The sequence below is a fragment of the Siphateles boraxobius genome, unplaced genomic scaffold (genome assembly GCF_051911475.1).
Source record: "Siphateles boraxobius isolate OS27281-9 unplaced genomic scaffold, OSU_SipBor_1 66, whole genome shotgun sequence".
NCBI classification, from domain to species: Eukaryota; Metazoa; Chordata; class Actinopteri; order Cypriniformes; family Leuciscidae; genus Siphateles; species Siphateles boraxobius.
Genome location: NW_027509193.1, coordinates 5,061,084 through 5,074,854, shown reverse-complemented (window position 1 = coordinate 5,074,854; position 13,771 = coordinate 5,061,084). Strand labels below are relative to the sequence as shown.

Sequence of the window (13,771 nt, the reverse complement as noted above, 5' to 3'; positions counted from 1 at the left end):
TACTTTCATGTTGATTTCGCATCCATTTTGATGCTTAAAAGCCTCTGTTGTCATTCTTTGCAATTCCATGGAAAAGAAAGACTGGTACAACTATTGAAAATCGTTTGTGTTTCTGTGAAGAAAATACATCCGACATGAGGGTCAAGTCAATCCAACTTTATTTATTTAGAGCTTTATACAATACAGTTTGTTTCAAATCAGCTTCACGATAATAAACAGGAAAATAGAATCAATGATGCAAACTTTATCAAATGTGACACAAATTCAATTTCGGTTGCAAAGCAGCTCTAGACAATTGTCATTATTCATCTCAGTTCAGTTCAGTGCTGATTCAGGGTGAGTAAAAAAAGACAGAATTTGCACCGTTGGGAGAACTATTCCTTTAAGGCCTTTTTAGCAAGTGATATTTCATATGTGTGTGTTCTCACCGTAAGTCCTGTGATTATGATGCCCCCGGCTATAAGCATGCTATCAGGAATGGCCTCATCTTCAATGTAAGGGTAGGTGATGCTGGGGTCCCCGCAGAAGAAGCCCCTCATGTACGGAGTCACCGCTTTGAGCTCACAGGCGAAGAACGGAATGGAGGCTGTCAGGAGAGAGACAGACGGGTTAATGTTTCTGTCGAAACTACCTGGAGGAACGTTCTTGTGAGTGTGTGTTTCTCTGGCACCACGAGATCAGACACAGATGCATCTTTACTACTCTATTATGTGCAATTAGAATCACGAGTAAGGATGAGACATTGAGACTGTCACTGTATTCCTGATGGGAATGGAGATCCAGCCCAAGGAGCTGGCATTCCACGCATAGCTCTGGCAGAAAGAGTACGGGAGGGGGTGGGAGCTGAAAGAGAATGACAGCACGGATAGATGAGGCATGTGGAGAAGAAAAGACCCCAAAGAATACGGGATTGAGGTCAGAGACTATGAGGGGGAAGATGGAAAGTTTCTTGTGAGCCTTGCTGGGAATGCGGGAATATGGTTCACTAGGGAGGGAGTAGGGGATTTTCTCTTTCAGGAAAACAAACAAATTCATTGCACACCTGGATGGTTGCAGGCAGGTGTGTTTGACAGACAACTGTAAGAAATAACAAAATAACTGAATAAGTTCTGCAGACTACTGAAGCTTGTAGAATTCCTTATGGGAGTGTGTGGACTTGCTTTATCCCCTTGTTAAACAATTACTAATTTAAAGATTAAACAGTAGGTGGTGACAGAAAACTTTTCCAGATAAGTGAACCAGGATGATGTTTCAAATAGATGCGTGACCTCTCAAGGTATGAATCAGTAGGCAAATATGTCATTTCAAAGTCACAATCAGTTGTGGCTTGGCAGGAAGTGCATGGGCTTCAACACATTGCGTAGTTTAATATTTATTTTAAAATTACGTCCAATTCAGATAAGCTGACAAATTATTTTCATGCCATGGCCAATAAGCAATAAATAGCTATTATTTGTTTTTTCTCAGGGACCTGTAGATTGTTTTCTTTGTTCCAAAATAGGGACTTAAACTGTTACAATGATGCATTTTCTACCTGGTTCGGTTCATTTCCACAAGGCAACATTTCAAAGTGTACCAAAATGTGTTTATGCAAGTCACATGTGAGTAAAACTAGTCAGAGTACACCTGTTTATGTTCTTCATCCATCAAAATGGATTGACAAGTTTGCTCTGTTAGCTTGAGTTACCTCAAGTTAGTATATACGAATGCTTATAAGCTTTGATTATCACTCAAACTGATAGAGCAGGAATCAAGTCTTCATCGGCAATGCACCTGTTTCGGTGTTCTTTGGTTGTCAACTGCGATAAGTAATGTCCTTACTCACAGATTCAGACACTGTTGCTTTTTACGTAATGCATTCCCCATTATGTATTATGATACAGCTTGATATGTAGGTCCATTGGGTCAGATTGCTTTCTCACCACAAGAGAACCACTTTAAAGTTTGTAACCTCGTTCAGTCAATCTCAAACTGTGCAGATCTGTGTTCATGCCTAAACGAACCAAACTAAAGGAGAAAACATGGCAGTTTCCACTCCAAACAAGCCAGGTGTGAAAACCCTTAATAAAAGGCATCCTGGAAATCAATAAGGAGTACACAGTCCTGATGTGTATATATAGGTCTGTACCAGGAGCTGAGTATGAATATAGAAGTGATGAGTGATTCAGCTGTTGTGTTCTTGGTTTATGCTCTCTCTCTCTCTCTCTCTCTCTCTCTCTCTCTCTCTCTCTCTCTCTCTCTCTCTCTCTCTCTCTCTCTCTCTCTCTCTCTCTCTCTCTCTCTCTCTCTCTCTCTCTCTCTCTCTCTCTCGTTTTCCCCAGGCCCGCACGGTCCCATGCCCTTGATCCACACAGAGCATGAGACTAATGATTAACCCTCCACTCTCTCCCCCAACTGGAACGAATCCAGCCAGTATCACAGACCCTGCCAGGGAATCTTTCAGCATACGTGACTGCTCGGCTTCCAGGGCACATGCACATGCTCGCACACTGCAGGGGGACCAAAACAGATCCAGAGATGGAAAGAAAGTGCAAAGTAGGTCACCGATGGCTGAAACGTACCAGCAAGTTCACTGATCACGACTGTTCTTCAAGAATATTGTGTTAACTAATAGCTCTGAGGCACTACGGAGCATCAAAAAACCCACTGATTTTAACAAATGCAAGGTTTTTGAACAAATTGATGCTCCTTCATATGACCAACAAGTCATTTTGCTGCTGGCTATTGAGAATTTCAGACAGATCTAGTCACTTTCATGAATCAAATTTAATTTATTTTTTATTTATTAATTTATAAATATATTATTTATTAATTTAATACCGTAACTTATGTACTGTATCATTACGGCAACAAGTATTAATATAATGTTAATTTAATAAATGGGAAAATTGTTTGTTTTTAAATTCGTGCAAATAATCTATATGTTATGTTCTTTCAGGTTTGCCACATCATTCTGAAAATATGTCAGGTTTCAAATAATATATTGAAGTGTTTAGGTTGTAAATTGCAGAAGGCATTGCAGTAATGAAAGAAATCAATCAAAATAAAATAAAAATGAAATTAAAAATATGTATTATTTCATAGCTTCAAGTAACTGTGCATGACTGTTAATGTGAAAATGGTTACACTTTATTTTAAGGTGTCCTTGTTACAGAGTAATTATACATTTCAGTACTGAGTAATATTTAGTGTTATGGGTTTAGGGTTATGGTTTGGTTTAGGGTAAGTTGCATGTTATTATGAATAATTTACTACATGTAAATTAGTAACTACATGTAACAAGTGTAACAAGGACACTGTAAAATAAAGTGTTACCATGAAAACGTATTAGCTTTTGTAATGGTATTAATGTTTTCAGGCTGTTGTGGTAAGGTTGAGTTTTTTTAAAGAACTGATTTTGGAAAATATGTTCAAAAATGTATTGAATTGTCAGTAAATGTTTTTAAATTAAAGCTTCTGTCCGTAGCTTTTTTGGGTTAAAAATTATCCAAAATAATAATAATAATAAAAAACGAAGTAGCCAGTGTTTCAAAAATATCGTCTTGCCTTAGCTCGATTCAAAACGGTTAGCTTGTAATAATGATTTTAATTCCAGTGGTACTGGTGGATTTCCGCGGGAAATTCGAGCATGTCTTTGCGTCATTACTTCACATATGTACACATAAAGAAGGTGTTTTGGCTAGTAGGCTATATTGCGTGAGGATGTTGGAGGTGGACATTTTTAGGCTTTTTTCAAAGCACTTTAAATAATTAAATTTATCTTATTAAACTCCAGAAAGGTTGTCACCAGTGACAACTGGAGATTCACCAGTTGTAAAACCCAAAACAATTCGGACTTCAGAGTGGTAAAAAGAGACTGCAACCTGGCCTACGCGAAAACAAGAATAAACATCGGTAGGGCTTTTGAAAGGTGGCATGAACTTGAATTTTGAAGGGATTCAAAACGGACGCAGAGACGGCTTTTTTCTGCTGGACAGGTAAGAATTTTCAATAGTTCAATTGTGTAACAGTAGCACACTTGTTCGCTTAATTCACACAGTTACAGAGTTTCCTTTGTTGTGGCTTTTTTAGTTTTGCTATTATGGTAAATATGAATTATTTTGTGCTAGCTATGACAGGGAACAATTCACCTCTACTCCAAGAAAACCAAACCCGCCTTCTCCGTTGTCAAGCATTAGAGCTGAATCAGATCGGTAAAGTGAAAATTTTTCCTGTCGTAAGATGTTATGCTTTTTTCCCCCTTAATTGATCAGAACAAAAGTGGATGTTACTTACTTGTTCAGATGAAATTTTCCGGTGAAAATTATTATGTTGGTCATACTGTACTTCCAAAAAGTAAAATGTGTGATTCTGAATGCCAATATCCACACCGGCGCGTGTTCATCCGCGCTGTTTCATGCCGATGTACAACTCACGTAAAGTTTATAATTCCGCAAAAAACTGCAATTACAGATTTCGAACAGAGATGGCGACAAAGAGGAAAAGCTACGGACTGCAGCTTTAATGTTAACTCTTAACATATGGCTATTACTGCCTAAAAAAATTCATTTGTTGATGCAAGCCTTTTTAAAAATTGTTTTATTCCCGCTTGATTCAAACTGTTCTTTTTACATTAATATAACTCAAACCCTCCATCATAGCCCTAACAAGCACACATACAGACCTGTATATCAGGATGAACGCTTATGAACACTCCCCTTGAAGACACTGATAAGCACAATCAGAATTTAGGACTAAATTTGGACTGAGTATTGCTGACAGCTGCATTTTTCACAATAAGTAGAAGCCAAACAAAGATAAGGTAAGACGTAACATCCTGCACTGCTGAATATATAGAGGTGAAGAAGACATACTGGTGAAGAGATAGCACAGAGTTCCACATCAGCACACCCCGATCTGACCCTGATCTCGCTTTCGTTCGCTCTCACCCTAGCACATGCTTGACATTTCATCCATGCTTTGGACAGGCCTGTACACTGTTACCCTGCAGGGACCACTTCGGGCCGGCTGCATATGTTTGTGTGTAACTGAGATCCCTATCATTAGCCCTGGTCACCATGCAGGATACAGATATGAAGGGCTGGCGATTAAGCCCCTATCCAACTGGCTTTTACATAGAGGTCTACAGTCCTTACATAATCTATAAGGCAAAATGTTTTACAAGACCAGACTCCTTCAGAGCATTTTCCCTCGCAGATTTATTCATTAAATGGTTTTTGGTTACAGGCCACTCTTGAGGTACATAATTTCAATAATCCGGAAATTGGGTTTGTTTGCATTTATTTTGTGATTTTACTTGTTTAACTTGACATATACTGTACGGCACTGAACTGAACATCCATCCCCCCACCACATAATCTTTTAGCAGGCGAGGAGGCGATGAGAGGGTCGAGCTGAGCTTCAAGCTGGTGCAATCCTGTGAAACTGCTGTGAATGCGCGATAGAGTAATGGACTGTGCGTCTGGGGGCAACTGAGCCACGCTAGTAAGCATTACATCGCTTACGCCAGAATCTGCCATGGACTGGGCTGACAATATGGAAACTTTATCTCTCATTAAAATAATTTCTTCTTGAATCAAAATTTGATTTTGCGAGACACTCCACAGGTCCCTCGTGCTCCCTATGGCCAGTTCATCCTTAAGGAAAGTTGGCCAACAACTGTGTGCGCTTGGAAAAAATCTTTCAACACTTTTTGAGGGTTGAGGGAAGCCAACTGTAACTCCGGACCTCTTCTCGCTTTCCTGGCTTGTCTGTGCCGAGGAACGAGGAGAGGGTTAGCAATCATTTTCCAGTTGTGCTAATCCTCTTATCTGTGTGCGCTCACACTTGGGGCGGTTTGGGAAATCGGTGGAGAAATGGCACCTTTTACACAGCCTCCAACACTTCCGAAGAGCACACTTAACACACGGCGACCTCACAGGCCGCGCTTACGGTGGTCCATTAGCTCACACACCGAAAGGAAGCTCCTTATCACCAAGACAGCATATTGGCCAGCGGCTAGCTGCTGTCAGCTGAGCTAATGATTAGCTAGATCCCTCATGCTAGACTAGGTAACACGTACGCACCTCATGCACAAAGGTCAAGGATTGAGAATCAGTCCAACAACGTCTGTCCTTGAAAGACCCTTTACAACACATTGACACACTTTTGGTTTCAGTTAATGCGTTCCAGTTCTTTAGTTTTATTTAAGACCAATCGGAAAGATGGAAGTGAAGCTGTAATTGAGGAAAAATCTTTAAGTGTCCCTTCTATGCTATTTTAAAGGTTTCTAATTTAGTTTTGGAGGTCACCTACAATAGGTTTTTGCATCCAAGTTAAATAAAAAACACTTTAATTTTCTCATAAAACACATTGCAGCATAACCTCTTTTCTCACAGTATCTGAAACGGTTCAATAAAGGATTCAGTCTCTCTAAACCTCTCCTATTCTCTGCTCTGATTGGTCAGATGACCCAGTCTGTTATAATTGGTCTACCGCTTACAGCGCATATCGGAAACGAAATGGCTATTACCATATCTGAATTACAACTCTGGAGGCTTCTCCAGCACTTGTCGTTGGTTTTACCATATCAATTCGAGCCGGAGTCCTCATCATTTTGGAGTGCATGTTTTTGCAGTGCAGAAAAACAACAACTTGTTTCAGACAGTTCAGAACCGATTCTTTCTTTTGAGAGGCAATGGCTTTATTTTTTGAGCACTTTGATCTTTGAAACTTTGCTGAGCCTTTGCATTCACAAACAGCTATATGTGACCCGATCTGGCGAAATGAGTCGGAAGTCGCAACGTTCCATTTTCAGATATGGGCCGATTATATGGAAAAACAATAAAATATTTTTTTTTTTTTTTTTTTGCTAATTTCAAAGAACAGACATTCAAAAATAATCTCACAAAGATCCGTAGTCCAGATAATTGAGTAAAGGTATTTAAATTTCTATTAACCCTCTGGGGACGGATTGGGCGGTACCGCCCAAAATGACATACTTTTACAAATGTGTAATTATCTTAAAAACTATTAATGATAGAGAGGTGCGGTCTTTTAAACCGTCTTCCTCAGATTCCGCTGAAAACAGTGATAACTTACCCGACTTGAAAATATACACACTTCCTTGTTGCGCAATACCACTATGTAAAAGGCCAATGAAATCGATGTTGTTTGGCAGATTCCGCAAGCAACAACCAATGGAAAAATGCCGATGGAGGAATATTTTTCTTACCCAATCAGAGGAAGGTTACCATGACGTATTCTAGCAAATCAGAGGACTCTATAGCCTTGCAAGGGGTGGTATTTTATAGCAAGGAATATGACGCAAACAGCGTCGAATGGAGAGAAGGAGAGAGAGCGAACGGAGGCTTATGGAGCGGATTATCAGAGATTTATATGAGAGACAGAACAATTATAACACACACATATATATATATATATATATATACACATACAATTATAGCATTATTTATTGTTTTAGCACTTTTATGATGGCAAGCAGTAAACGATTTACGGTGGAACAAGCTCTGGAACAATTACTGGAGAGTGACGAGGAGAAAGCATTGCTTAGAAAATTCTAAGCATTCCTAAGAAAAACGCCTGGGACTATTTGTAAATAAAGTTACATTTTTCCTTGTTATTTACACATTTTATTTAACAATTACACATGTCTGTCAAGAAAAGGCTTTGACAAATATATTTTTTGTTCAGAAACTGTTCACTATTGTTGTTTGATGTGTGATATTCAGAAATAAATAACAAAAATCGAATTTCCGTTTTTGAAATTCTCTAGTTTATTGTACATTTTCACTCATACTTCCTTTATAAACACATTACATCCATGCTTATGTTAGCTTAGGGTCTTCTGAATCCATAGATACCAAACACATAGTGTTCCATCTCCATTACATATGGTTTATAAGCCCAAATGTAAAAATAGAGAAAACGGACCAAAAGGGCTTAGTCCCCAGAGGGTTAAAGTTTACAAAGCTTAACTAAATTCGCTGGAAATGCTGGATTCGCTGGATTTTTTTATATAACGGATGAAAGTTTCGTAGACAGTGTGCTGTGATTGACATAACGTGAGATCGATTTTTTTTTTTTTACGTGCGAAAATTTCGGATTTGAGACCGCCAGTTGAGAAATTAAGTTGTCCCTCTCCCTGTCCAGCTTAGAAGAAAAGAGCTGAAAGGTGAATTTAATGTCAAATTTGAATCTGAGTGAGTGTATTTACTGTGTATGGATGTGTGTGAGTGCAAATGTGAATGAGTGTAGCTATTTTCTGCAAGGAGAATCCATTACAAGTGTTTGATTAACCCAATACAGGGTTTTAACTGTTGGTATCTCCGTTATGAATTTGTTACACTGTTATTGTCAACTAGCCTCACAAAGATATGATTGCATAGACTAGCATTATTCAATTTCAATTGGAAAAAGAGGGCAGACGACCATAATTCAAATGTATATATCTTTACAACCATTCAAGGTATGACTTTGACTATGATATCATTTGAAAGCCTATGGTCTTCTCTTTCCATTAATACCAAAATCTAAATTTTGAAATTTGGGTCACTGTGACTCATTTTGCTGGATCAGGTCACATATTACACACTACATTCGCAATATCTGAAAAAGCATAATGGGGCACTTAAATAAATGTACTTTATAAAACACTTATTAATCATGTCATGTGGTGTAACCATCAGATTCAGGTCATACCTTGAATACATACATTTTATTAATTATTTTGATTAATTTATAAATAATTAATTTTTATAAACAGTTATTTTACAAATATACTTTTCAAGGTGAACAGTGGTTTTTTTGAGGGTTTTTTCATGAACTATTACATAATTCATTAATATCATTATGTTTTGGGGTGTTGCACCAAATGCTTTTTTAAGCTGAACTAACCTTGCCTTGTCATGAAAAGGTCAAATTATCTGACATTTCAAGAGACATAATAACCTTGACACATTCACAGAGTGTGCTCTATCTAACATCATTATTTTAGTTGCACCACATGACCTTGATTTGAAAGGTTAAAAGTTTTTCAAATTAAAAAAGTGAAGCAAGAAATAATAATAAAAGATTGTGCTAAATACAGGGTTTGCAAAATATCCTTAGAGTTGAATTTTGAATTGATCCGGGATACTTGGACAAACAGTTGATTTTGTTAAACAGTGTTTAAAAGTGCTTGAAATTAGAAAAGGAAGGTGTGTGTAGTTTGTATGCATGAGAAACAAATATATATTTCGGAAAAAAACTGTGACATTCCCTGCAAGCCGTGCACAAACTGCACTAAAATGAAAGAGGCTGTTTGATATGAAAAGTGACCAGTCACAGCTTGCACTTTTGTGTCAACCAAAAAATTGTTCATTGTCTATCGTCAATAGTTTAGTTATATATGAAGCAGAACTCACAGAGAAGATTTCTGTAGAAACTAACTAGATTTTGCAGAACAACGATAAATGTGACTGCACCTTCAAAATTACAGTAACATGTAATTGCATTTGTAATTGGATTTAGAATTTTAGGCTAATTGACTGTATAGTTATGTAACCACATTCTTGAGCAGTTAGTTTATGAAACAAGACAAAGCAATAGCAATGTGCTATACATAATGCAACCGGTGGGAAATTAATAAAGGTCTCTAAAGGAAAAGGAATTCACCACACAGTAGGCTACTTTATGAAAAGTAGGCAATTCAGCATACATAGAAGGCTATTATACCAGGGCCGTAGGGTTAGTCTCATGTGTCCACCTATAGGTTGTATTTATTAAATTTGTAAAATAGGATTATAAGACATGTATTCTTAGTCTGTTTTCTTTTTGCTCATTATACTCTGTTTATATTATATGAAGGACCATGAGAATGTGAGATAGTCAATTAAGAAAAACATGTATTTTAAGTAAGTCCTGGAACAAATATGGCGCTGGAAAAAAGTGCTTGGATTATCATGAAATGGTGAACCCTGTAATAACAAGGATTTCTTTTCAAGAATTTCATTCTTTTAATGAGTTATTTTTTTCTTCATTATGATATCAGGACAGCTTTATCAATCAACCTGACAATTTGTGACAAAATTTGTGCATTTTGTGCACATCATCGCCCATGATATAAATCTCACAATTTGCCGTTTTTCAGAATTATTTGTTTGGTCCCACTTTATATTAGGTGTCTTTAACTACTACATACTTATGCCAAAAAGGTACAAAGTACAAAGTACCGAAGTACGGGTAAGGTTAGAGACAGGTTTGGTGGTATGGGTAGGTTTAAGGTTAGGTTAAGGTGTAAGGGAAGGGTCAACACAGTGTAATTATAAATGTGATCACATAACTTAATTACAGCTGTAATTAGATGCAGGTGTTTTTAAATACAAGTATGCACACCTATAAGTGCATTGTATCAAATGATTAATCTAAGTAGTTAAAGAGACCTAATTTTTTAATGTCACTTAACACACGTATCAGGTGTATGCTGTCATTAAAGCTTACTGTATCAGTGACACATTCATCGAATTAATTTATGGAACAAGGCCAAAGGGGCTGGTGTGTGTAAAAAAGCTATGCCTTCCTGGGGTATTGTATAAAACACGGCAAAACACTTCCATTAACGCTGAGGGACGATGTCAGGATCAGTGACCCACCCTAGCAGGCTCGCTTATCTAAAGGACATCGCTAATGGATCCACACGGTAATGCAATATCCCGTATCCACCAGTCTGTTCACTCTGCGTTTATAACCTAGAGCCAGTCGATGCTATTGATTGAGGTACATTCTACATGCTGTTCCATTAACGCTCCATCGTGCCAATGGAGTTCGCAGATCAACACAAGTCCATTAGCAGATCACATCCAAAAAGCCATGGCCCAGGATCCCTGGCATCCCAGAGACAAACAACGCCGTGATTCAATCCTTACCGAGAAACACGCCGCAACCCGGCTTCACCCGAGCCCAGAGCAAACACGCCACACACTAGACAAGCGGCGTACATGAGTCCAAATGAGTACTGTGAGGTCAGTTCAACCACAGCTACACTCTCTCACAGAGCTTCACAACAAACCTCCAAACCACCAACTGGCCGCACGCAATCAGTCAAGCAGCTTCAAGAAAACTCCAACACCTGGCTGAAGGAGACAACACGGAGAAGATGATTTGAAAGTGTGAGAAAGCAGGCCAGAGAAGAAAGGAGATAAACAGCGCGCACGAGTGCTAGGAGTTGCACAATGTGCTCTCGGCCTGTGCTATTTTTTCAGTTTCAAGAGCGATGGGAACAGTACATTAGATGAGAAGCAATCCGTGCCTCGCTCGGAAAGAAAAGGTCTGCTTCTAATTTACACTTCTGAGAACCACAGCCCAGAATGAGCTCACCGTGAACGAATAACAATGAAATAAGAGGGAACAAGGAGATGGAACAACAGCACAAAGCAGAGAGGACGTGGGCAGAAGTGTGCAAAAGCAGAGAGGGCATATTTAGTTTTTCCTGTGTGGATCATTTGTGTTGGTAATTGGTAGTAAACAAGAAAATGCTAAGCAACACAATGCTATGTGGTTAAAAGGATCTACTGTATGGCCACTAGTATGCTCTGGGTGCTACGTTTGTTTTACTAACTTGCTAAAATGTTTGCTTCCTGGCTGTCAAAAGGGTCCAATTCAGCCCAAGTCTGGTCACTAGATATGACTCAGATCCCTCCTCATTTTCTCTCATTTTCTCATTTGATCAAATCAGCATATTAGAATGATTTCTGAAGGATCATGTGACACTGAAGACTGGAGTAATGATGCTGAAAATTCTGCTTTGATCACAGGAATAAATTACATTTAAAAACTAGAAAATAGTTCATTTAAATTTTAATAATATTTCACCATATTTCTGTTTTACTGTATAGTCAATCGAATAAATGCAGGCTTGGTGAACAAGAGACACTTTCAAAAAAAAAATAATAATAATTGGCCAACTCTAAACTTTTGGTAGAGTTTATACTCTGTTCGACTTTGTTAGTAAACGAAATAAGTGAAAAGTTTAGTGAAAGTTTTCTTTTATAATTTACTTTCTACTTTTTCTAAAAGTCTACAAGGCTGAAAGTGTCCATAGTCGAAGAAACACCCCAATATGAGCAAGAGTGAGTGATGCTTGCCCAAGCAAACAACACTAACAATCAACTAAACAGTCTAAAAAGCCCTCAGCGATTGAGGAAAAGGAGAAGAGAATGAGGAGAATAGTGAGTGTGTGAGATGAGAGAGAGAGAACGAGAGTTTGCCAGACGGAGACGATTAGCGGCGGTTCTGGAATGTGAGGTCAGTGAACGAGGCTCAGCTGGGACCTACTTTGTAAACAGGACCCCTCCTCTTTATAACAATACACACACATATACACAAACACCTCATTAATACAATAAACACTTATTCCTACAAAACTCCACACAAACACCTCATCACCTCCAGCCCCTACCCAAACATCCATAGAACGCCTTAACAAACGATATTAAAAAAATACCCAACTGGCGAACTTCAGCACCATCAAAATCACCTCAACATTGGGGGTCGGCTTACGAAACACTGCAGAAACCACTGGTTCCGGACGGACGCACAGATACACAAACATCTCTTAAAACCTCCGCAACCACAGTGCCAATAAACAACCACACGGATGTGAACTCCACAGACTACACCAACCGCGGCGCTCACATACACATACACGCACACGACCCCAGTCAACCTTGATCTATGCAAACAACGAGCAGTGGAAACCCAAGCAGCTTGACAGTCTCATCTCAGCGTGAAACAACAAATCTACAAGCACAAATATGGCTGAGGGAGACGCCGTTGAAAAAAGCCTGGACATTTTTTGTGGGAGCAAGAAGCAAAAACATGTTCACTTTATCACAGGAAGTGTGTGAGAGCTGGGGTGTAATTACCCGTCTAATCTTGTTTAATCTCTGTCTTTGTCTACCCTTTGTCTTCCCATCAGACAAAAAGAGCCTTTGTTGAAAAAATATGGTCAGGTGTGCATGAGTTAGAGTCTGACAAACACACACACACACACACAGATGAGACAGAGATTGTATACCCTATGGCACTGCGGCTGTGTTTTGGATCACAGGACCATGATCCACTAAACTTCTAATTGAAGCTATTGTCTGGGAGAGCGTCTGTTTTGGGAAGAGGCAGAGCTGATCTCTGTGAAGACAGAGATAGCTCAAGGGGTGACATTACTCTTCTTGTTGTTGGTTGGTGTTCTGTTGTGTCTACCCCGATCAGCTCACACTAAAGACAAATCACACCAAGAACAAAGACGCATGCCTGGAGAAGAAGACAGGAACAACACACAGATACGAGCACAAACAAGTACCAAAGCTACAGCACTCTTCAAAATAAAGCTTACCAACAGGGTCTGAGAAACCTTTTATAAGTTATTATGATGTCACATAACCATTTTAAGTTCCTATGAGGTCACATCACATTTTTAAGTTCCTATGATGCATGCCACATAACCATTTTAAGTTTTTATGATGCCACATAACCCTTTTTAATATAATTGTATTTTTTTGTTCCTATTATATCACTCAACATTTTAAGTTCCTAGAACTAAAATCTTTCCCAGTTCTTGGGGTGCAAACACCCCAAAAAGCGGGTACTTCCGCCATTAGTTCTAGGAACTATGAAAAGATTCCTCCGGTGCGAAAGCCCCTTATAATGTTACTGAACATTTTTAGGTTCATGTGATGTCACAAGTTCACATGCCTTTGAACCTTTTTAAATTCCTATGATGTCATTAAAGCCTTTT

General features: G+C 38.7%; 1 protein-coding gene across 1 annotated transcript in view; it reads right to left on the bottom strand.

The window, feature by feature from the left end:
• Positions 1–13,771, bottom strand: part of ppap2d (phosphatidic acid phosphatase type 2D) — a 36,118-nt gene that overhangs the window by 10,118 nt on the left and 12,229 nt on the right. Inside the window, exon 2 of the mRNA XM_077211792.1 lies at positions 429–586. Coding sequence (XP_077067907.1) covers positions 429–586 — 158 coding nt within the window. The remainder of the gene's footprint in view (positions 1–428; positions 587–13,771) is intronic.